This window comes from Terrapene carolina, unplaced genomic scaffold, assembly GCF_002925995.2.
Source record: "Terrapene carolina triunguis isolate 2854851 unplaced genomic scaffold, T_m_triunguis-2.0 Scaffold62, whole genome shotgun sequence".
In the NCBI taxonomy this organism is placed as follows: domain Eukaryota; kingdom Metazoa; phylum Chordata; order Testudines; family Emydidae; genus Terrapene; species Terrapene triunguis.
In genome coordinates this window covers 19,511,784-19,537,361 of record NW_020664413.1, presented here as the reverse complement: position 1 = coordinate 19,537,361, position 25,578 = coordinate 19,511,784, and the positions used below count along the sequence as shown (strand labels likewise).

The 25,578-nt window shown below is 39.5% G+C and overlaps 1 protein-coding gene across 1 annotated transcript in view; it reads left to right on the top strand.

Annotated features, from left to right (window-relative positions):
• Window positions 1–25,578, top strand: part of LRP1B (LDL receptor related protein 1B) — a 1,279,381-nt gene that overhangs the window by 834,029 nt on the left and 419,774 nt on the right. Inside the window, exons 27-32 of the mRNA XM_026647738.1 lie at window positions 10,108–10,272; window positions 10,936–11,180; window positions 17,179–17,310; window positions 19,890–20,117; window positions 24,163–24,337; window positions 24,909–25,003. Coding sequence (XP_026503523.1) covers window positions 10,108–10,272; window positions 10,936–11,180; window positions 17,179–17,310; window positions 19,890–20,117; window positions 24,163–24,337; window positions 24,909–25,003 — 1,040 coding nt within the window. The remainder of the gene's footprint in view (window positions 1–10,107; window positions 10,273–10,935; window positions 11,181–17,178; window positions 17,311–19,889; window positions 20,118–24,162; window positions 24,338–24,908; window positions 25,004–25,578) is intronic.

Below are 25,578 nucleotides of genomic sequence, written 5' to 3'. Positions count from 1 at the left end.
TTAAACAAATGTCTTTATATTTCTCAATTTTTTTGTTGGTTTGCTCTATTTAAAGTTTAAATGAAATTCATAAATACATGTGACATCAACTAAGAATTTAGCTTAGTGGAGTCTCTCGTCCTGATTGTCCTTGAATGCAGCTGCAAACAGGGAATAATTTAGTTGGCATAAGTGAAGTTAAATCAGTGTAAAACTGGTGAAAGTGAGAGGAAAATGAAGTGCCAAACCTGGAATCCGTAAGTCAGTTTTCAGCCAGCTGTTGAATGACACAAGACTCATGTCTGGAAATATGTTTGTTTACTACATAAAAGATTTTAAAAATTCTTTGAGTTAGACCATTTTATTGAGATAAATGAAAAATAACGATCCAGACACAGAACACTGTTAGATCAATACTGGACAGAGTTTGATTTATTAAAATACTTTTGGAAGCCAAGATGTAATGTCTAAAAGTCAACTGGCCACAAAGACAAGGCCACTGTCTTTATATACATAACAGCCTTTTTCAACTGATGATAAATTCAGAAATGGGTATAAGGTAGGGTAAGTTAGAAAGAATTTGTAAACAATAATATTTTCTCGAAAAGCAACTGTGTACATATTTCCTTCTGGTAAGAGCGGAAAAAATAGAACCTTTGAACACACAAAGCATTATCTGCCTCATCTATTCTAAAGAACTTTTGAATAACAAAGCGATAGATGATTCAAATCAAAGATTTGTTTGTATTGCTGATAAATATTTAGTTCTAATTCTTCTTTGTAAGCATACGACTGTGACAATCCTTATAAAAATTCTTGAACCAAATCTCTAGATGTTTTCAGTCACAGAATATGCTCAGGGGAGACTGTTACTATCCAAATATCTGGTGAGCTACAAATATAGCCAGGTAAGCATCATCCAAAAAAGTTGGATATACGGAAAACAGCTTTACATTCCTTAAGATGAGAATCCAACCAGAAGAAAAGCATTCTTAGGTCTTTTGATCATTTGATTTTGAGTCCTTCCTCCTGATCTATTTTATGGTTAATTTCTAACTTTAAACATTTTGAAAAAGATATTGAAAAGCTGTATTTTTCAAAAAAGGATGTTTTTCAAAGAAGAGTGCACATGTGGGCTTATACTTAATTTACCATATGTATATGCAAATCAAGAGCAAAACTGGCTAACAAGGGCATAAAGTGGGTTCAAGGTAGCAGTGTGGGAGGGAAAACAGACTCAGCAGAATTACTGTGTCCCCTCCTCACATAGCTGGATAGTAGGAGGGCTGGAAGAAGGCAGGGATCGGGCAGAGCCAAGGTTCTCCCTTGCTGTCACAAAGCATCAGCCGGTTTAGCTGCACTGAGTATAGATCCAGTACAGTTTACTTCTTTCCCACAGCATTGAGGAAACTGTGAGGGAGTTAGTTGCCCCCCTGGGCTGTTCCTGAGGCTGTGCAAATATGCCTTGCCACCTTCTTCAGGGCTTGTGTCAGTGCCATGTTTGAGGCCCAAGTATCTGAGCATTCTGACAGCTAGTTAGTATTTATGCATTGGTTTCAATTGTGCATTCACAGATGTATGCAAGCAATTGTGCAGGCCTAAAATCTAGATCATAATGTCTAGATTTGATTCAATCCTTAATAAGTGCACACAATATGGAAGACTTCAACTTAAACTCCACTAACACTGTACATCAAAATATTAGTGTTTTTATCCACTTATATTTAAATCTTGTATTAGATTTTGTTGAGATGGCAAACTTTTAAAAGCTTTCTGAAATCTTTAATTTTTACCTCTGATGAAATTCCAAAAATTGGAACTGGTTAATTTTACTTAAGCATTTTACTAAGCAATTTCACTTATCAAATAACACAGCTTGTTCCAAATCTGACTTTGAATAACTGTATTAGTTTATAAAATACATATTTAAAACATTTAACAATCTCTGGGAAATGCATAATAATTGTAAGGCATTTTCTTGAATAGCTTTACAAAGCAGTGTATGTGTTCAGATTCCTCGTATTAAAGTGACTAAATAGACGTATTGAGAAAGCAGTGTAAAGAAGCATTCTTAACTGGCTCCAGATCAGAGAAATAGCTCTTACCAAAGCCAATCAGAGAAGCAGGTGTGTGAGTTCGGTGAGGGAGTGCATATTCTTTTTTAAATGGACACAGCTTGGGTGAATTGGCATGTGGAATTATTCTGAACTTTTAAAAAAATGTTACAGGCCCATTTCTAGCCTATTTAATTTAAAGCATCCCTAGGCTACTTTAAATTACATCCAAAATGTCTTTAAGGTCAGGCGCAAGAAGGCTGTAGTTGGAAGCAGAAGCTTTTAATACCTGTGAAATGGCATACCCCTCTTATAGCCAATCAGTGTTTACAGTGAGTGATTTAAGCAGGTTATCTTAAAAATTACCTATTGGACTTCACAACTCCTGAGCACAGAATCCAGGGAACCCCAAAATATTTCCTCAATCTGGTACAGCTACAGATATTCCATTATGGCTTCACTCTCCATATAGGAAGAGAAGAAAGGGCTATCCAGAAGGAACCATTTAGACATGGGAGCCTAGGCAAACCAAAAAGGGGGAAAATGCACACAATAAAAAAAAATAACATATCGAAACATGGACAAGCCACCACAGTTTCAAACCCCTCCTGCTACAAATGGGCTACAGATAGGCTCAGCTCCTACATAGTCAGTAACATCAGAGAGAGCCAATAATTGCTCATAATTCCAGCATCCAAAAAATACAAACACAACATTTCTGGAATAAGTTTTCTGTTAAACATAGGGCTTATGCAGAGTACTCGATAGAGTGGTGCACTATAAAGAGTGTATTGGCACTCGTTTGAAATGACCTGCACAGTTCACTTGTCACTTTGCTATTCATTGGTAATATACCCATCCCAATCTCATGGTAATAAAACCTTTATGCCATGTGAAATCATAATTATACAATTATGCATATTAGACCTTTTTAAACTGATCATATATATGATCTATTTAAAAATGTCTGATATGCATTTTATATATGTATATATACATATATGTATAAAGTTGCTGGTGATACACATTGGTACGGAATATTATTTAAAATGTTCTTTCATTTTAGAACCTATTTGGATATTTTTAGGCTATAAATCAATTACCTTATTTTTGAGACAGTGGAAGTAATTTGCATGTGATTATGTACACAGAATAGATAGTAGTGGCTTTTTTAGAATAATAATATCTATACTTTAATGGTCTGTAGCTCATTTGCTTGATTATAGATCCACTAGAGCCCAATGAATGTAGATACCCTTGACTCAATGTGCGGTTATGGCTTCTTACAAGCAGTCTTGGTATATCATTTCCATGTCTATACAATGGATTCTCAGTTTGTTGATAATTGACCTGTCTGAGCTCAAAGTGGGTGTTTCTCATGAAGTGAATGTTGTCTTGCTATAAAATATTAAGGGGGAAAGTGTAATGAATTCCTCGGAAGACATATTTATAACACAGAGTAATTGCTTTAAAGATTATAAGATTTTGAGTGGCATAGGGAGTCAGCGTACAACAAATCTTTATTTACTGCAACACAAAAGGTCTTGCTAACAGTATGTACAAACTTTTGTTTTCGTGTTTTGTTTTTTATTGTTTGGAGAATAAATATTTTTCTAATATGTGACTCTGTTTATCATACTGAAGTCCTGATCCTTCAAGACTTACTCAAATGAGCAGGCTTTATGCATTTAATTACTTTATAAAAATCATTAGAGTTGCTTATATGAGTAAGTTGATTCATAGATTGATAAAGTCAGAAGAAAGTATTGTGCTAATATATTCTGTCCTTCTGAACAACACAAGCCATTGATGGTAATGGTATTGCTAACATGCATAAAGTTAAAGAGAATTGAGGCCTAACTTTGGAACTTTGAATTGTGGAACTTGAGTCAAATTTTCCTCTTGAGTTACACCTTGTGCAATCCCACCATTACAAATGGAGTTCCATAACTTGTGAATTGGGGAGTATTTGGCCCATTATATTGATTTTATATAAAAGGCACTTTCAATTATTATGTTTGGAAAAAATAAGGTCCTTCAGAGAGATTTTTGAGGCAGTCTTTAGGGATGATTTTTGCCTCACTAACTAGGCCATAATCTCAATCTTAGGGCTGGTCTACACTTGGGGGGGGGTGTGAATCGATCTAAGATACGCAACTTCAGCTACGAGAATAGCGTAGCTGAAGTCGACATATCTTAGATCGACTTACCTCCCGTCCTCACGCACCGGGATCGATGGCTGCAGCTCCCCCATCGACTCCGCTTCTGCCTCTCGCTCTGGTGGAGTTCCGGAGTCGACGGGGAGCGCGTTCGAGGATCAATTTATCGCGTCTAGACGAGACGTGATAAATCGATCCCCGACAGATCCCCGATCCGGCGGGTAGTGAAGATGTACCCTTAGTAGAATTTAATTTTGTGCAAGGCAAACAGCCCATCTGTGAATTTCTTTGCTACTTTTATAGTACAGATTAGTTAACTAAGTGTATACAGTTTCTTTTACCTGCAGAAACTGATTTACTGAGGTGTCTTCTGATTAAAGTGTGTATTATTTTTTCCCTTTTCAATTGAGTTAAATTTTAGAATGATTTCAGAATGTATACAGGTAAACCATTAAGTAATAATTACTGTTATTTAAAGGGTGTGTGTCATTGTGCACAGGTACTACATTTCAGAATTTGTGTTCTAAGGGCTGGAACTATCAAACACTCTGTGTGTTTTTCTTTTTGAAAAATGCTCATTGTTATGTTGTCTAAACCAGGGGCTGCAGAATACCATTTAAATTGTGGGGGCATAGATTTCCCCCCTCCTCCCCTGACGCTCTTCTTCCCCTCTGAGGTGACCCCCTACAGGAGTCTGACCCACTAGCCCATGAGCCCTTACACACTTCCAAATTTGAGTGAGTGGTGATGGGGCCTGGCACAAACTGCAACCCCAACCAGCTCGCAATACCACTCACTCAAATTTGGCCTGGCTAAGCATCCATCACAAGTGAGTGGCATTGCAACCTCATGCACACGGTTGTAGCAGCACTCATATTTGGCCTGGCCAAAATGTGGTCGTGCCATGGCCTGGATGGCCCCCAGGCACCACTGACTATAGTCTAAACTTTCTCCTGTTCAGTCCTCTCTAGTACTACTTCCTTTATCATTATTTATGTATAAAATCAAGTGTCTGCAAAACACTTTACATATATGAGCTGTTCTATGCCCTGGAGAACTTTATAATCTAAATGATTTTTCAATGTAAGGGTGAGATCCTGACCTCCAATGAGACTGCTTAAAACTCCCCTAATTTGGAATGTAGCCAGCTCTACACCATTCCCTCTCAATTCTCCCAGAATAGGATACCCTACCTACTGGGCAAAGAGAGACTAGAGCAATTCCCGTGTGACATAACAGACACATTGGGGGTCAAAACTGCTCTGAGGATGCCCTAACTGACATCATGGGTTAAACTAGCCTCCAGTAGCCATACATTTCAGGAGAGCACAATGATAAAATGGATCTCTAGTGTAGCTGAGGATCAAATCCTAACTGTACATAATGACAGTCTGTAAGCATAGGCGCCAACTTCTCCTGGCGCCAGTGGGTGCTAGACTCCCCCCACCTCCGGCCCCAACCCAACTCCACCCCTGCCCCGCCCCCTCTCATCCCTGCCTCGCCCCCATTCCAAGCCCTTCCCCAAAGTCCCCGCCCCAACTCTGCCCCCTCCCTGCCCCTATTGGATGCTTTCCCCAAATCCCCGCCCCAGCCACGCCTCTTCCCTGCCTCCCCTGAGCGCGCCGCATTCCCACTTCTCCCCCCTCCCTCTCACAGCTTGTTACACTGCGAAACAGCTGTTTCGCGGTGGAAAGCGCTGGGAGGAGAAGCAGGGATGCGGCACGCTCAGGGGAGGAGGCAGAGGCGGAGCGGAGGCAGAGGTGAGCTAGGGTGGGGAGCTTGGCTGCCGCTGGGTGCAGAGCACCCACCAATTTTTCCCCATGGGTGCTCCAGCCCCGGAGCACCCATGGAGTCGGCACCTATGTCTGTAAGCAGTGTAGTTGTAGCTATGTCAGTCCCAGGATATTAGAGAGACAAAGTGTGTGAAGTAATACATTTTATTGGACCAACTTCTGTTGGTGAGAGTAACAAACTTTTGAGCCATACAAAGCTCTTCTTCAGTTGTGGGAAAGGTACTCTGAGTGTCACAACAAAATGCAAGATGGAACAGATTATTTGTAGCTGTGTTTTTCACTCTATGCATCTGAAGAAGTGAGCTGTAGCCCACGAAAGTTTATGCTGAAATAAATTTGTTAGTCTCTAAGGTGCCACAAGTACTCCTGTTCTTTTTATTTGGAGTAAGAAGTTAGCACATATTGTAAGGGACCATTCAAGGTTGAGTGGCCTATTAACACCTCTGCAGTCATAGAATAAAAAGAAAGGGATAGTGGGTTACAGATTGTGTAATGAGCCATAACTCCAGTGTCTCTGTTCAGTCCATGATTTTTTTTTACTATATCATTAATACTGTGTTTCTCCCCTGCCCCACCGTTCCCCCCAGATTTTAATTCTTTCAAAGGCCACTCTTTCTCCTCAGAATTGTTTAGATCTCTGATGAAGCAACAGTTGTTGCTGGGTTTTTAATTATAAGGGGACAACATGACCTGTTGATAACATTAATACACTTTAGAGAAAGGGAAATGTTAATGCCAGGTGCCAAAAGCCCACAGGCTAGTATAAAACAAGGTGACCTTAACAGAGGGTTAGATTTTGGGGGGAAATTACAATAGAGTCAAAGGAGCAACAAGAAGGAAATCAGTGGGGGGGGGATCTGTTCAACATCTTAGATGTCTGTATGCAAATGCAAGGAGTTTGGGGAATAAACAGGAAGAACTAAGCGTATTAGTACATAAGCTGAATTATGATTTAATTGGCATCACAGAGAGTTAGTGGGAGGAGTCTCATGACTGGAATATTGGCATAGAAGGGTATAGCTGGTTCAGAAAGGACAGGCCAGGAAAAAAGGGAGCGGGGGTTGCATGTTCTGAGGTCCAGGAGGAGGTGGGAGGCAGATGAGCTGAGAGTCTCTGGGTAAAGATAAAAGGGATAACAAATAGGGGTGGTGTCAGTGTGGGGGTCTACTATACACCACCGCATAGGAAGAGGATGTGGATGAGGCATTTCTAAAACACATAACAGAAATATCCAAACAGGCCCTGGTGGTAATGGGGGACTTTAACTACCCAGACATCTGTTGGAAAAGTAATACAGCAAAACACAAAATCTCCACTAAGTTCTTGGTCTGTATCACAGACAAATTTTGTTCCAGAAGAAGTATCCAGGGACACAGCCATTTTAGACTTGATTCTGACCCACATGAAGGATTTGGTAGTAAATCTGGAGGTGAAAGGCAATTTGGGTAACAGTGATCATGAAATGATAGATTTCATGAGTCTAAGGAAAGGAAGTATTGAGAGCAGCAAAATAAGGGTAAAGGACTTCAAGAAAGCAAACTTTAACAAACACAGAGAACTGGTAGTTAAGGTCCCATGGGAAGAAAATCTAAGGGTAAAAGGCATTCAAGAGAGCTGGCAGTTACTCAGGAGACAATATTAAAGGCACAACTGCAAACTATTCCAGTGCAAAGGAATGAAAGGAAGAATAGTAAGAGGCCAATATGGCTCCATCATGAGCTCTTTAATGACCTACAAATCAAAAAGGAATCCCACAAAAAGTGGAAACGTGGTCAAATTGATAAGAAGGAGTATAAAAGAACAACACAAGCATGTAGGGACAAAAGCGGAAAGTCTAAGGCACAAAAGAGTTACATGTGGCAAGGGATATTAAAGGCAATAAGAATACATTAGGTGCTAGAGAAAGATGAGGGAAAATGTAGGTCCTCTACTTAGCAGGGAAGGAGAGCGAATAACTGATGACATCACATGGGGTTCCGCAGGGGTCAGTCCTGGGTCCAGTAAAATTCAATAGTTTTATTAATAACTTGGATAATGGAGTAGAGTGGTGATTTGCAACCTATTTTTTATTTGAAGACCCCCCCACTCTCCATGACTCACTCTCCCCCATCCTCACTCACTTTTCACTGGTCCGGGGCAGGGGTTTGCGATTTGGGAAGGTGTGGGGGCTCTGGGCTGGGGCCGAGGGGTTCGCAGTGTGGGAAGAGGCTCCAGGCTGATCCTGGGGCAGGGAATTGTGGTGCAAGAGGGGGTGAGGAGGTGCAAGCTCTGGGAGAGAGTTGGCGTGTCAGGAGGGGGCTCCAGGCTCGGGCAGAGTGTTGGGGTGCAGGAGGGTGCTGGCTCTGGGAGGGGGGTCAGGAGTGAGGCAGGGGGTTAGGGTGCAGGAGGGAGTATGGGGTGCTGGCTCTGGGAGGGGGCTCAGGGCCAGTCAGGGACTTGGGGTGCAGGATGGGGTTTGGGGTGCTGGCTCTGGGAGGAGGCTCAGGGCTGGGGTATGAGGTGCTGGCTCTGGGAGGGAGGCACTTACCTCGGGTGGCTCCGGTCGGTGGTGCAGCGGGGCTTGGCCCCACTCAGGCACATTGGCACCTCCTCCCCATCACAAGCCATGCCACCCCACCCCCCACCCTGCCAGCCAGTAGTGCATCACGTGGCCACGCTATTCCCGGAAGGGGCCAACGTACCTCTGCGGCCCCTGGGGGAGGCACATGGCTCCATGTACTGTCCCTTTCTGCAGGCACCACCCCCGCAGCTCCCATTGGTCTCCAGTGTGTGGAGACCCCTCCCCCCCAGGGCAGTGGGGATGTGCTGGTCACTTCCGGGAGCGGCGTGGGGCTGCTGCAGGCAGGGGGCCTGCTTTAGTGGCCAGAGATTGCGATTGACTGGGAGAGTCTCCAGAATCAGCTGTCTTAGACATAGTCTGCAGATCCCCAGGAATCTGCGGACCACAGGTTGAAAAGCACTGGAGTAGAGAGTATGCTTATAAAATTTGCAGATGACACCAATCTGGGAGGGGTTGCAAGCACTTTGGAGGACAGGTTTAAAATTCAAAATGATCTTGATAAACTGGAGAATTGGTTTGAATTCAACAAGATGTAATTCCATAAATAAAAGTGCAAAGTACTTCCCTTAGGAAGAAAAAATTGAATGCACAACTACAAAGTGGGGAATAACTATCTAGGTGGTAGTACTGCTGAAAAGGATCTGGGGATTATAGCAGACCACAAACTGAATATGAGTTGTCAATGTGATGCAGCTGCAAAAAGGCTAATATGATTCTGCGGTGTATTAACAGAAGTATTATATGTAAGACATAGGAGGTAATTGACTTTTCTGCGTGGCACTGGTGAGGCCCCAGCTGAAGTACTATGTCCAATTCTGGAAGGATGTGAACAAATTGAAGAGTCCAGAGAGAGCAACAAAAATGATAAAAGGGTTAGAAAACCTGACCTAGGAGGAAAGGGTGAAGAAACTGTGCATATTTAGTCTTGAGAAAAGAAGACTGAGGGGTGACCTGATAGTCTTCCAATGTGTTAAGGGCTGTTATAAAAGGGACGGTGATTCTCCATGTCCACTGAAGGTAGGACAAAACATAATCGGCTTAGTATTCTGCAAGGGAGATTTAGATTAGATATTAGGAAAAAATATCAATTATAAGGATAGTTAAGCTCTGGAATAGGCTTCTAGGGGAGGTTGTGGAATCCCTATCATTGGAAGCTTTTAAAAACAAGTTAGACAAACATGTGTCAGAGATGGTCTAGGTTTATTTGGTACTGCCTCGGTGCAGGGGGTGGACTTGATGACTTCTCAAGGTCCCTTCCAGCCCTACACTTCTATGATTCTATGAAATGTGGGATTGATATGCTTGTGCTTTTGATTTCATAGCTGTTTTGAAAATAGCAAAACTTTTTGATAAAGAAGAACTGTTCCAGCCTACCTCTGCATGAAAAGGGTTATAATTCCCAAGACTACTTATGTGCCTTAATTTCTTCTGAAATATTTAAATATTAGAGACTTTTTTGCCCATTCTTTAAGTAGCCTGTAAAAATTTTTGGTGCATACTTCGTTGTGTTTCATTTGGACATTGAAATTATAACTTTCCCTCTCCTCTCCCTTACCCTACAGAATTCTGTTTTGGACAGACTGGGATGCTAATTTTCCTCGCATTGAGTCTGCTTCCATGAGTGGGGCAGGAAGAAAAATCATCTATAAAGACATGGATACCGGAGCCTGGCCTAATGGTCTTACTGTTGATCACTTTGAAAAAAGAATAGTATGGACAGATGCTAGGTAAAAACAACAATAAAATATTTATTATCAGTTTACTACTATTTGTTGTTTTATGTAATGCCTAATCTGGATTGCAAGCAAATATGCTACTTTCTCCCCATTTAATTAAACACATTATGTATTTGCTGTTTTATGTTTCGATTCATTGAAGTCAATCAGAGTTCAGATCCTTAATATACATTTTATGTTTCTATGAACAAATATTGAACTTTTTCAAAATGTATGTAATGACCCAAATCCTACTTACCTTTCTCATGCAAATAGTGTCATTAGCACTTGGGAACTATGTACATGTCAAAGACCCAGTTGTTGGTAAAGATTTTTCCTTTGAATTCAGGTGAATGGAAATTACTTTGTTTTTATTTCAACTGAATGGATAGAAGTCTAACATTTAAATTGAGCAAATACAAGCAAAAGAGTAACCCATATGTCTTTTAAACAAGAAATTCTAGATAAATTGTGCTAGAGCCACTCTAAGGTGATGATTGTTCTTACGTGCTTTATCAATAAACTTATGGCATTGCTGTCTGTAGTGGCAAGGTCATAAATACATTCTGAGAATATTCACTGAAGCAAAATTTTCAGGCCTATAGTACTATCAAGTTAGCCCTGGAGATGTCTTAATTTTTACAAATTATTTTTTTATTTGGGTTTATCTTGTAGGTCTGATGCAATTTATTCTGCATTATATGATGGAACTGGCATGATAGAGATCATACGAGGTCATGAATATCTTTCTCACCCCTTTGCTGTCTCTTTGTATGGAAGTGAAGTGTATTGGACTGACTGGAGGACCAATACATTGTCAAAAGCCAATAAATGGACTGGGCAAAATGTTAGTGTGATACAGAAAACCAGTGCACAGCCTTTTGACCTTCAAATATATCATCCAAGTCGTCAACCACAAGGTAACCTAAACGTAATTGTCTGATCACATATATGTTTAATTCAATTTTTGGGGTATGTACTGTGTTTTCTACTTTTCTGATGTCCCAAGAAACATCTGCGTTGAGTTGTGGAATGGATAACAAGAAAAAACTTGGTGGAGGTTACAATTTTCAAATGTCACTTTGTTGCTAGTTTGGTGGAGGGGAAGAATTAAATGAAAATTCCTTTAATTTGAGTATCACTTTCTGGTTTGAACTTTCTTTTGTTTTGTCAATATGAAATTTAGCTCAGATGTATGTCAAATACTTTCCATTTTGGTTTTCTAAAAACAGTTGAAGTGTTGTCTGCTAGTATGAAAACCTTAATGTATATTCATAAAAGTCAGCTTGTGGACAGGCCTTGTCATTGGTTACATTAAATATTGGCTGTTTTCAGTTTTGACAATGATCCTAGTACATTTTAAACAAATACGTTATCAGGATCACTAGACACATAATAATCATTGAATTATCTGCGCTGTTTATCTTCCTCAGTGAAGTATTATACCTACTTATGAAAAATGAAAGAACAAGTTAAAAACTGTGTTCTGGAGGACAGAATTACAATGAATGTAATTCAGTTTGCATGAATACAGTAATAGCGAATCATCAGTATAATTGTTTGTAGTTCTGGAAGAAATTACTACCAGACTTTGAACTTTTTATTCACAGTGGTGGGCACTTACTCCTGCAAATAGAACCACTGATATTAGTGGGAGTAAGTGCTCACCAATACACATAATGGGTTCACAGTCTGCCATTATGGTAATTTATGCATTATTATTATCTAGAAAAAAATATTTAAATTATAGGAATAAATGTTTAAAATTCATCTTATAGCTGTCTTAACCTACCTGTGAGAAACTATTAGGATTTTTTTTTTTAATAGAACACACATCATTTAGAAAGCTAAAGTTTGCCTGAACATTGTGGGATAATATGATATGCTTGACAAAGTTCTAAATTTTCTAACTTGCATTCTTGCTATACACAATACAGAAAAGATGGACCTAAGAATGTTGCTTGTAACTGCTAAAATCAATAAGGTACCAAGGAATAGTTGAAGAACTTGAAGTGTGAGGTCCTGTGTTGAAGGCATTTTGTTACAATTTCATCTTGACACCTGACTACCCCTTATTTGAAACTCTTTCCTACCACTCCAGTTGTTTTTATATTTTTTTCTAAGAATTGGGTAATAGAGAATATTTAAATCAAACCAAAACTGATCATTAGACTTAGTCCCAAGCCCAAGATTTTTGGTGTGGTTTAGGTAATTAGCATACCCTTCCTCTCTGCAACAAGTCGGTCTACTTTTGCCCATATGCTATTAAAAAAACATTGCAGCTTTTCATCAGGTTTTTGCATTCACACCTATGCTAACCATTTTCTTATTGTATATACTCTGTGTGTTCCTTGAAGTTAGAGCTGATCAGGGCCGGCTCCAGCATTTCTGCCTCCTCAAGCGAAAAAAAAAAAAAAGCCGCGATCGGCGGCGGCAGTTCAGCGGCAGGTCCTTCTCTCCTAGAGGGAGTGAGGGACCTGCTGCCCCCGAATTGCTGCAGGTGCCGCCCCTCTCCCTTGGCTGCCCCAAGCACCTGCTTGTTAAGCTGGTGCCTGGAGCCGGCGCTAGCGCTGATACAGAATACATTGCATGCCATAGATTTAGGCATCACAACTGTTGATGCAAAAAGATACAAGAGAAATTTAATATATTAGGTGGAGGGAAAATAGTGACTAGATACACACTGTGCAGGGCTGAGGGGACATAAGCCTGAAACTTGAATGTAGTCATTGAATTCAGTGGGGAACAAAGGGAGTCAATCAGTTTAAGGCAGTTGTTGCAGCAGTAGTTGGAAGGATCTTATTGTCAAAAGAAAAACAGAAGTTTGAGACCCTGAGGAGTGAAAAGACCTAAAATGTGTTTTGGATGAACATCTGAAATTATTTTGGCTTATTTTAACTGGAACCAAGCTTCTGAACTTCTTTAGGTTCAAAACTGTTAATTTTGCACTATTTTAGTTCATTGGTTATGTGTCTTCTAAATAGTACTTGTACTTAAAAAAATATTTTAAATTGGTGTGTTGAAGTTTCTTCCACAAATATTCTCCTCACCTTTGTATTTCCCCTTATTGAGTATCATGTTCAGAGTCAGTTCCCTAGTGCAGGGTTCCAGCTTACTTCTGCTGCAAACCAATGGGCCAAAAACACAGGGGAATCAGAATGGAGTAGGGAGATCTTGGCCATGTCCTTTTCCTCTGGCTTTGCCCTCTTTTCTTTTATGCCAGCATCAGAGAAAAGGAGGCTCACTAGTGAATCAATCTTGCACTTGAGAGATCCTCTCTGGGCTAATTATGTTGGGTTTAGGGTCAATTTACGCTGCTAGTGCAGTAAAAAGTGACTGCACCACATTGGGGCATATGGCACCATGCCTGAAACGTTAATGGTATATATTACATACACACAAAAAGCTGCATTAGAAGAACATTACAGTTTCAAAGTCAAGTACTCACAAGTTTAGGAAATGCCAGAATTAAGGTTGCCCGTGGAACCTTAAATTGGTTCCTTTGTGCATTTGCATTATGAACATCTTTAATTATATAATCACATTTTTTTTTACAGAAACAACCTCACACCCTAAATTTTACAACGCCTTCACCCTAAAGCAGAGTTTGCCATGTAACATTGTATTTTTCCTTACTCATCATTAAACCCACAGGCCACTCATGTCCCACTTCAGTGCTGACAATCCCCATGGCAAGATGACCATGTACATCACTATGATGTTACTTACTAGGTAATATGAAGTATACTGGATATCTCAAGGTACACATCCACCTCTTTACTTTGATCACACATGTGATGGGGGCAGAGAGAGTCTATCTCCTTCCCTAGGAGCTGGGCCCCCTCATATCACCTTATATCACAGTCACAGTTATGCCAAACAGTCTCAGCTAATCCCCGACCCATTCAATAGTACATCTAACACAATGAATGCAGATGGAGTGCATGCAGATAATTCTCCGTGGTTTTTAATATCTCTAGAGGGACAGAATTAAGGTTGTGTTGGTGTGCACCTTAATTCTACATTTCCTGGTTTTCAAAGGTTTGAGTTTTGCTGAACTCAATGTTCTAGAAGGGTGTGAGATACCACTGGGTAATCTGTTGACATTACTTTTAATCAGTGAATACATCTAGGAACTTGAAATGCAGGAATGGAGCCCTGTATACTGGAAAATAGCAACTCTGGAAAAATAAGGGTAATAGTGGACAAGTACTGAACATAGGCCCTGATGCTATGCCAAAAAAGGAGCAAATGTGATCCTTGGATCTATAAACAGGGTAGTGGGAAAGAGTAGGAAGATGATTTTACCTCTGTACTCTGGATTGATACTAAAATGCTGCACATAGTTCTGGTGTGAACATTTTTAAAGGATGTTGAAAAATTGGAGAGGATGTAAAAAAAGCTATTTAAAATTATTTGAGGGTTGGAAAAAATGTCTTACGGTGACAGATTTAAAGAGAGAGCTTAATCTGTTTAGTTTATGAAAGAAAGATTGAACAATGATTGATAACAATGTGTAAGTACCTTCCTGTGTAGAAAATATTGGTTACTAACAAACTCTTTCATCTAAGGGAGAAAGGCATAAGAAGTACCAATGCTTGGAAGCTGAAGACAGACAAATTAGAAATTAGGCACACCTTTTTAACAGTGAAGATTATTAACCATTGTTACAAACAATAAGGAGAAGTGGTAGATTCTCTATCGCTTTATGTCTTCATATCAAGACTGGATGCCTTTCTGGAAGACACGCATTTGCCAAACACGAGTTATGCTTCAGTGAGACACAAGTTATTGATCTCAGTACATGGAAAACTGGGTGAAATGTAATGTTCTGTGATATAGAGGAGGTCAGACTACATGATCTAATGATCCCTTCTGGTCTTAAACTCTAATAATCCATGTATTATGCCATTGCTTTTCAAGATGTCTTGCAATATTTTTAGTTGAGTATATCATTTCCTAAAAGCTAAAAACTTCAGTGTCAGGAACCTTCGACACCACAAAGACAACAGAATGTCTGGCTTCAGTCTTGCTATATCTTTATTTTAAGATGTCATTTATATAATCTTTTTGGAATACTGGAGAAGAGGAGACATTAAAATAAAAAGTTTGTTCCGATATGGATTGGGAACAGGTTAGCTATGTGGCTTGCCATGAACTTATTTCTTATGCCCAAATTTGTAGTTTATGTACTCAGTCCAACATACATTGAAATAAATAGAAAGGATCCCATTGACGTTAAAATAGCTAGATTGGGACTAGATATCTAACTTTAGACGACAAAGTCTGAATATTTTCCCATTTAGTTTTGCTAAGATATATTCAGAGTGATTTTTGCCCCAAATATTTTTTTATGTAACATTCAGTTTTTTGTGGAGAGAGTCCCCTGAAAAATGGGGCCAGTACTGTCAAGTTTTCTAAACTCTTTAAGCTCTGAATCCTCGGAAAAGTGAAAACATGCTGAGTTATCCATTCTTTCCCAATTCAAGGTTATACTTTAAAATTACACTTTTAAAAGGCACTTTCATACTTGAGCAACCATGAAAACAATATCATTTATATAAAAGTAATCTATTTTGTCTGTAACTTTCAGTGTTCCCTTTTCTGTTTTATAAGATAAATATTTGAATTAGAGTTGTCTTCATCACAGCTCTACTGTTTCTGCTTGATTCTTCAGTGAAATAATTCTCTAATTGTTACATCAGATAGTTGCCATGAGAGTGATTGAGGCACAATAAATTCCATGCACGTTATTACACAATAAAGTGAAAGGAAGAGGTGGGTGGTTAAGGACTATATTAATCATTTGAAAAACTTGCACTGGTAACTTGGAAGAGCACAAGTCAGAAACATAAACCTGTATTATTAGTATAGTTTAGAATATGGCATAAAAATGACTGTGCTGGGTCAGACCAATGTTCCATTTAGCCCGGTATCCTGTCTTCTAACAGTGGACAGTACTTCAGAAGGAATTGAGAGAATAGGGAAGTTTTCTTGAGTTATCCATCTGTTGTGCAGATATTGCAATCAGAAGTTTAGGGACACCCGGAGAATGAGGTTGCATCCTGACTCATCTTAGCTAATTCCTATTGATGGACCTAGCCTCCATGAACTTATCTGATTCTTTTTTGAACCCAGTTGTACTTTTGGCCTTCACAACATCCCCTGGCAATGAGTTCCACTGGTTGGCTGTGCATTGTGTGAAGAGATACTTGTTTATGTTTGTTTAAACTAAACAGGGAGCAGACTTGAAACTGTTTCTCATTGTGGTAGGCCTTTAAAACTGTGCAAATATATAAAGGGCTCTCCACATCCAATTATTTTAAAATTCGGAACCGTATGGCTTTGAATTATATATATATATATATAACTGATTGTTTTAAGAAATAAAGGGGCCTTTTCCTGTATTGTATGGTAGGGTTTTATAAAAACCTTGAAGATATTCAGTCATTAAAACCTCATGTATATATTACAAATATCTCTGGTTTTAAACCCTGTATTCAGACCAAATTCCTCCATGGATAATTAGGTTCTGCTGTTTACCATTCTCTTTCAATTTCAATTGGAGAGGTTGTTGTTCCCTTCATGTGTTTGTGTGTGTGTGTGTGTGTGTGTGTGTGTGTGTTTGTGTTTGTGTGTGCGCGCGCGTGCTTATGTACATTGGTTGGCTGTTTCTTTCCCCAGTATTTTTTTGTTTTGTTTGATGGATGAAGTGATCTCTATTTATATATAAATGTGTAAAGTGCTTTGTAATCAATTGTGATAGACGTTGATAAACATCATGATATTAATGACACTAATAGTTATATGGTTACATACTCTTCGCATTGATGGAAGATTGATTCCTGGCCCAAGGAGGTTGTTTTTATTTAAACTCTTTATTCTATCCACTATTAATATCTCATTATATAATTCCAGCTCCTAATCCTTGTGCTGCTAACAATGGCAGAGGTCCGTGTTCTCATATGTGTCTGATCAATCACAATAGAAGTGCCGCATGTACATGTCCTCATCTGATGAAACTGTCCATAGACAAGAAAACATGTTATGGTAAGTTTCTTATTTTTTCTTGGGAATCAAATTTTCTCTGATTTCATTAGAGTTAAGATTTTAAACTGGACAGAATAGAGCTTAATAATCTTTAAAATGGTCTGTACAGTGCTTTTTAGTGATAATTTTGAAGGTGCACCTACATTTTTGAAAGCAGATAAATTATTCTAATATATGCAATGTGTGGAACTTTGATATTTATAAACGTGTTCATTTTTTCTATTGCTTATGTATGTCATGTGTTAGTAGAACTTATCTCTGTAGTACAGGAAGATTTATAAGTGTAAAGTGCAGCATCAGAAAATGATGACATAAAAAAATACCTAATAACTTTAATCTCTACCTGCTCTTCTTCTGAAGTGTTCTTAGCATAATTTTGGGGGATTAAGAATTAAAATGAAGAACATCCATTAAACAGGTAGCTTTGTAGGGGAGGGGTGTGTGTGTATAAAGATTATAAGCAAAGCTTTATAATAGCCCCAGAAATGTCAAATAATTTTGTTCATTATTTGTAAAAGCTTTTAATGCACTCTTCTTTGCAGTACCTAAATAGGAAATCTCTAGAAAAATATTTTGCTATACCAAAATGTGTTAAAAAAACAAAATTTACCTCTGCAATTCATACACTGACGCATTTCTCTAAAACATCTTAAGTAGCTTAGAGACAAGGGGGAAAAAGGTTCTATTTGCCCTTGATATAATCTATTCATGTATCATATATTAACATTATTATTGTGTATTCTGTAAGTGGATTCAGCTGAACAATGGGCCCCGTCTTTGTTCTCCCCATGCTTTTGTCTCATCTATTTGTAATCAGTGCAGACACTGAAGAGCTTCTTATAACTACTTCCGTTTGTAATTCTTTCCTGATGTACATCAGTGATTTTCCTGAGATTTCAAATACCAATTGGCATTACAAAGATGAGCAAGTAGAGAACTAGATTATTATAACACTCTAGGGCAGGACTACACTTAAAAAGCTTCTCCCATTGGCGTAATTAATCCTCCTCTGCAAGGAAGAAGTCCTTGACTTTAGCAAAGCTTTTGATACGGTCTCCCACAGTATTCTTACCAGCAAGTTAAAGAAGTATGGGCTGGATGAATGGACTATAAGGTGGAGAGAAAGCTGGCTAGATCACTGGGCTCAACAGGTAGTGATCAATGGCTCCATGTCTAGTTGGCAGCCGGTATCAAGCGGAATGCCCCAAGGGACGGTCCTGAGGTCGGTTTTGTTCAATATCTTCATTAATGATCTGGAGGATGGCATGAACTTCACCCTCAGCAAGTTTGCAGATGACACTAAACTGGGAGGAGTGGTAGGTACGCTGGAGGGTACGGATAGGATACAGAGGAACCTAGACAAATTAGAGGACTGGGCCAAAAGAAATTTGATGAGGTTCAACAAGGACAAGTGCAGAATCCTGCCCTTAGGAAGGAAGAATCCCATGCACTGCTACAGACTAGGGACCGAATGGCTAGGCAGCAGTTCTGCGGAAAAGGACCTATGGGGTACAGTGGATGAGAAGCTGGATATGAGTCAACAATGTGCCCTTGTTGCCAAGAAGGCTAACAGCATTTTGGGCTGTATAAGTAGGGGCATTGCCAGCAGATCGAGGGACGTGATCATTCCCCTCTCTTCGGCATTGGTGAGGCCTCATCTGGAGTAGTGTGTCCAGTTTTGGGCCCCACACTACAAGAAGGATGTGGAAAAATTGGAAAGAGTCCAACGGCAACAAAAATGATTAGGGGGCTGGAACACATGACTTATGAGGAGAGGCTGAGGGAACTGGGATTGTTTAGTCTGCAGAAGAGAAGAATGAGGGAGGATTTGATAGCTGCTTTCAACTACCTGAAAGGGGGTTCCAAAGAGGATGGATCTAGACTGTTCTCAGTGGTACCAGGTGACAGAACAAGGAGTAATGGTCTCAAGTTGCAGTGGGGGGTATTAGGAAAAAACTTTTTCACTAGGAGGGTGGTGAAGCAGTGGAATGGGTTACCTAGGGAGGTGATGGAATCTCCTTTCTTTGAGGTTTTTAAGGTCAGGCTTGACAAGGCCCTGGCTGGGATGATTTAGTTGGGGATTGGTCCTGCTTTGAGCAGGGGGTTGGACTAGATGACCCCCTGAGGTCCCTTCCAATCCTGATATTCTATGATTCTATGAAGTCCTCTCATCGACATAGTGCTGTCTACACTGGGATTAGGTTGGTATAACTGCATTATTTAGGGGTTTTCATACCCCTGTGTGACATAGTAATACTTATGTAAGTTTGTACTGTAGACCTGGCCTCAGGGAGCTTATAGTTTTAAAATACTACTTCCAGTCTGTTCTTTCTTTGGAATCCTGCAAGGCTACATTGATATAATCGATTAGGAAAAGGTTTTAAATATGTGTAAATTAATACATTTTACTTCTCTATAGTAGCTTGCTACACATTATATCAACAGATTTGCATACAAAAAATTGTTCTTACTTCATTGATACAAACTTTGCTTAAAAATTGCAAAATAATATTTAGGGGATAACTTTGAATCCAGTCAGTTTTAATTAAGGAACAAAATATTTTTCATTTTTCATACAGAAATGAAGAAATTTCTTCTTTATGCAAGACGGTCAGAAATAAGAGGTGTGGATATAGAGAATCCATACTTCAACTTCATCACTGCCTTCACGGTCCCTGACATTGATGATGTCACGGTCATAGATTTTGATGCAGCAGAGGAACGCTTGTACTGGACTGATGTAAAAACACAAACCATCAAGCGTGCTTTTATTAATGGGACTGGATTGGAAACAGTTATCTCAAGAGGTGAACAGCATAATGTTTATTTAAAAGTAATAGTCATTCATAATAATAAATATGCATGTGTACTAACTATGGAAAACTGAAATTTGTCCACATTTCTTGTGACTTGTATTTTAAATGGATTACAGAAAATTGGTGCAGAATAATATTGTTTATTAATAGACCAATACTAATTTAGTAAGACATTGATTTCATCTTTATAGAGGCATAAAACATATATGCTTTTGAATATAATTAAGATTTATCTGGGATATCTAATATTTATTAAAAATTTAAATTTGTTTTATCTAACAGAAGAAATGCTGCCTTCCTAGAAAGGTTAGAAAGGAGAAAATTAAAAACAAAAAGCAGGAAAAAAAATAGTGTACTGAAAATAGCTTTACATTTAATGCATTTTTATGCTCTATTTCAGGGGTCAGCAACGTTCGGCACGCGGCTCGCCAGGGTAAGCACCCTAGCGGACCGGGCCAGTTTATTTACCTGCTGATGCGGCAGGTTCGGCCGATCGCAGCCCCCACTGGCCGCGGTTCGCCGTCCCGGGCCAATGGGGGCTGCGGGAAGCCGCGGCCAGCACATCCCTGGGCCCGCGCCGCTTCCCGCCATCCCCATTGGCCCGGGACGGCAAACCGCGGTGAGTGGGGGCCGTGATCAGCCGAACCTGCCACGTCAGCAGGTAAATAAACTGGCCCGGCCCGCCAGGGTGCTTACCCTGGCGAGCCGCGTGCTGAATGTTGCCGACCCCTGCTCTATTTCATGGTCAGTTACACTGACTTTGGCAGAAAAGATGAGCTCCCTCTGGACCATTGTGCTTGCCTACTTGTCGCCACTTAGATATATTTTGTGAACCACAACCTGAATTTCAAATACAAAAAATACAAAGTGGCAGTAACTTTGGGGTGATGCCTGCATAGTTTACACCTTAAAGAATTGTACTCTATATTGGCTTTAGAATGTTTGTAATATTACCATTATTAACATACTTGTTGCTTTCTTCCACTGTGTCCAAGCTTCAACTGATTGGTATCGGTGAGGCTCTTTATCATGCTTGACCATAGCCAATACATCATTGTTGAGGAGTGCAACCTTTTGATCCTGTTTCCTTCCATTACACTTGGCCTGTGTTAGTTTTCTGGCTGATTGATGCTTCAATGCTGTATTGTTTTTTCTCTATTTTCATAATTGGCCAGCTCTTCTTATCACAGTAGACAAAGGAAACTGATAAAAAGACAATATTTTACTTAGATGATGTATGTGTGTACATGAACAACTACTAAGTCATTTGTCCAGAGAAGAATCATGACTGGCTAGGTGCATAATGCGTCCTCAGTTGTACTCCTCATCCTTCTGTAGAAACACCAATATCCTTCTTTAGAAATACTGATATTCCTAATGCTTACTGGGCTCGCTGTGTTTCACAAAAGTTGATCTCCAGTGAGGAGCACCAAGCATTTTGACATCAACCACACTGGTGCAGGTCCAGGGAAACCCTAGACTGATTGTTCCCCTGCCAGCCTGCAAATAATTCTCCTCAGAAAGATGTAGGGATGTCCTGAGCTGAGTTGAGGTATCAGTGCCCTCCATCCTTGGGTGCCATCCTTCTAGTACTGAAGGGTGACTTTTTTCTTTTCTTTTTTCCCCCTACCAAAGTGAGGTATTGGCCCCTGAAGAAGGCACTCTGCTTGCCTTGAGACGTTCCAGTCACCAAAGTCTCAGCATTTGATTCCTGTTTGCTTTATACAAAGCTTGTACATTCCAGGAGGGAGCAACTGAAATATTTTCAGATTTGATAGCACATAAGTAGATTGCACCGTGCTGTTTTGAAGTGCTCTGCACTGTGAATGCAGAGACTGCACTGGCTCTGAGATCTGAACTCTGCTGTCTCCACCTACTCAGCACCAGTATTCACCAGTACTGATGTTACTCCATTTGTTGGCTTCATTGACCGTTTTGGTGCAACCAGTGTCAATTCCTGTACTGGGAGCAGCAGGTCTCCTCTCCTCTCTATGAACACAACATTCTAAACCACCTGCTTGAAATCAGGAGGGCCAGTCTAATGAGGACTTTCTGGAGGTATATGTATCTATTCAGAAACTGAAGTGATGGTTGACTCCTCAGAGGCAAAATCCAAACAAGAACAGTACAAGGAAAATAGCACTTCTGTGGAGGGTTGTACCTTTTCTCATTTTTATGATCAAATAAGTAACATTGAAAGCTTTTCTTTAGCCCCCCTCCAGATAACCCCAAGTCAAATTTTGACAAGTAGCGAGACTATGCTCTCCTTTGCAATATGCCGGCGGTGTACTTGTATTCTTTTCTAGATCAACTGGTGGAGAAGTGTCAGCATTTTCATTTAATTTTGGATGTTTCTAAGTTGGCTGATATATGTATTTTGGGGAGAATGTTGTGTGTTTCCCACTGTTTTCATGAATCCGGTGATGGAGTCAACAGTGGCCAGATCAAAAACCACACAGACTCTGAGTTCTGTATGTTGGACCTGAACTGAGGTGCTGGAATTCTTCTAGAAAAAAAGAGTTTATCAGCTGAAGTGGCTGAATGCCAGAAAAAAATTGAGTTGTTGTATAAACTATTTAATAAAAAAAAATGCAGAGTTTCAGAGCCTACTGGAAAGCTGTAATGTTGGGCCATGTGAGTAGCTTCAAACATTTGGAACAAGGTGGTAAGAGTGCCTTGTGGCTCCACTTGCCTTAGTCCCTTCTATTTCTCAGTTAGCTGTGGACAGAACTGTGCTGTCCCTGGACTCTGGTCTTTGATCAGATTTCTCTAATATACCTTTTTATGCATATGCATTGATTTAGGGTTTTTTCCCCCCCAGTAGTAGTTTTTAGATTGATAATGATAGTTCTGGCATCATGGCCAAGTAAGATCTTGAAACATATGGATTCTAGAAGTGTATGTCTTGCCTCTATAGTATTCCTGAATTTGATGTTCATTTCCAGTGTCTCATCTAACTTGATGTAGTCATTCCCAGTGTGGTGCTTGGTTTACTGGACTTTTGTGGCTGAACCTGTAAAGAATAGTAGACTTTGGTGCTGGCTTGTGTCAGGAAGGAGGCTGTAAGAACTTCGGATATGATCCAGGTTCAAGGCCTTTGTTCTGTACAGGGCTACATAGTATGCCATCCTTGGCTTCTATGTCCCACAGAGGGAGCAAGTTGAAGCCTTCATTACAGGGACCAGCACCTTTTTCCAGATCCTAGTTGGAGTCCAGTTCTGGAATTAGGTACTACAACACTGGCAATGCTGTATCTATCTTTCTACATTACTGGAGTCCTCAGGTTTGGGGTCTTCCTTAGTGCTTTCTTTGGCTCAGGTGCTGACCAGTGATGCTGAATCTGTATCTTTGGTGCCAGTGCCCTCCTTGATGCTGAGAAAGTAGGGAGAAACAGCACTTCCGGAATCGTGCTGGACTCCAATGGAATCAGTCAGTGCAGCTGGGCTCATTGTTTGAGGAGGCCTTTTAACAGCCCGCCTATGAACCATCATCCCCCTCAGAGTGAGCATGAGATTTCGTCACACATCATGATTGATTTTGTATAAATTAACTTTAAAAATAGAAATTAATCTCTGAACCTGTTCAGGGAGGGTGATTTCTTCCAAATCATGTTTGTCAAACTGACGCTTTTTAAACAGCACACCTGTTGCAGAGGTATTGAAAACAAACAAATAATGCTTTCCCCCTAAATTGGAAAAGGCACTACCAGTTATACAGTTTACATTTTGTTATTATCCTTGTACAATACGATTGATGTCTATTTTTTACTCCTCAGTGTTTGCTGAGAATTATTGACTGTTTAGTGCAATTTCAATGTTAATTGTTGCAGTAGGCTTTCATTTGGCTCAGCAGAACATTAACGATTATTCATGGTTTAACAATGGTTGATAAGTGAATGAAATTGCAATCTTGAACAATTTTGCTAACAAATTAAAATATAAATTATTTTCCCCTAAAACAGAAAATAATTTATTTGGAAAGGAAACCAAATGAACAACCTGTATTCACTTTTAATTTGCTCTTTCATGTTTTGCAGATATTCAGAGTATTAGAGGCCTTGCAGTGGATTGGGTGTCACGAAATTTGTACTGGATTAGCTCGGAGTTTGATGAAACTCAAATTAATGTGGCACATTTAGATGGTTCTTTGAAAACCTCAATCATCCATGGAATTGATAAACCCCAGTGTCTTGCAGTTCACCCTGTCAGGGGGTAAAGTATGATTATTCTTAACTGGTGGGATTTCATAAAATATATGGAAAGATTCCTTGTATTTGTCACTAGGCATGGTGGCTTTTCAGTACTTGCTTTTATTTTTAGGACTACTATGAAAAAATATTGAATATCTTGGAGTTGACAACTCATTTTCTCAGTCTTAATAATAGAGATAGATCTTATTACAATTATTTCTGACGTTTCATTAGCATGCCTTATATAATTGCAGGTCAGCAAGGGAAAGGAAAAGAGAGAGAGTGTGTGTGTGTGTGTGTGTGTGTGTGTGTGTGTGTGTGTGTGTGTGAGAAAGCATAAGTACAGGTGCTAGACTTGCTGATTTCTACTTTATTTGTCCCAAATGCATGTGCTTCAGAACTTTTATACAGAATTTCTTGCACTGAATACAGAAGGCTTTTATAACAAACCTTATTATGAACTAGGTAGTACAGCCATTCATATGGTAACAACATTGTATATACTATTCATTTGATCATCTTTTCAAAACTGACACATTTAGAACATGGCGTATATGAAACCAAATTTTCAGTCAGTCTTGTTTCTTGTTAAGGAAGCTTTACTGGACTGATGGGAACACAATTAATATGGCAAACATGGATGGCAGTAACAGCAAAATACTCTTTCAGAATCAAAAAGACCCAGTTGGTAAATATTGTTTTATGCTATTCCTTTTTATTTAAAGTTGTTTTAATATTGAAATTATTTTATGTGATATTTAAAGTGCTGTGTTTCATATACTATATATCAGTAATATAGAAGATATTAAGAAACATACATATATTTAGAATATGTAATATACATTTAATTGTCATTATTTAATTTTATCCTTTCAAGGCATTTGGACAGAGTCCACTGCCCATTGGAGTCAATGGGGGTTAGAGTAGATTTGTTATAACTGTATGAACTTGCATAAAGGACTGCAATTGATATTATATAGGCTGAAGTTGAAATTAATTATCCTAGAGGCATATTCTTTGACCCAACAAAGACCCTTGGATATAGTCTTTGAATATATAAGTCTTTGAATATAGTATAATGGGCGTGTTTCTGTCATGGGTATAGGAAGGAAAGATATGGGGAACTCAAGCTTTAGGCTCACAACCACTCAATACTCAGTCTGGAACATATCTCCAGAGGGTTGTCTGCACCCATTGCAGAAATAAAGGTGTTGGATATGTGACTTCATGAATTCCTCCCATTTGTTCCCTCTGAAGAGGTGG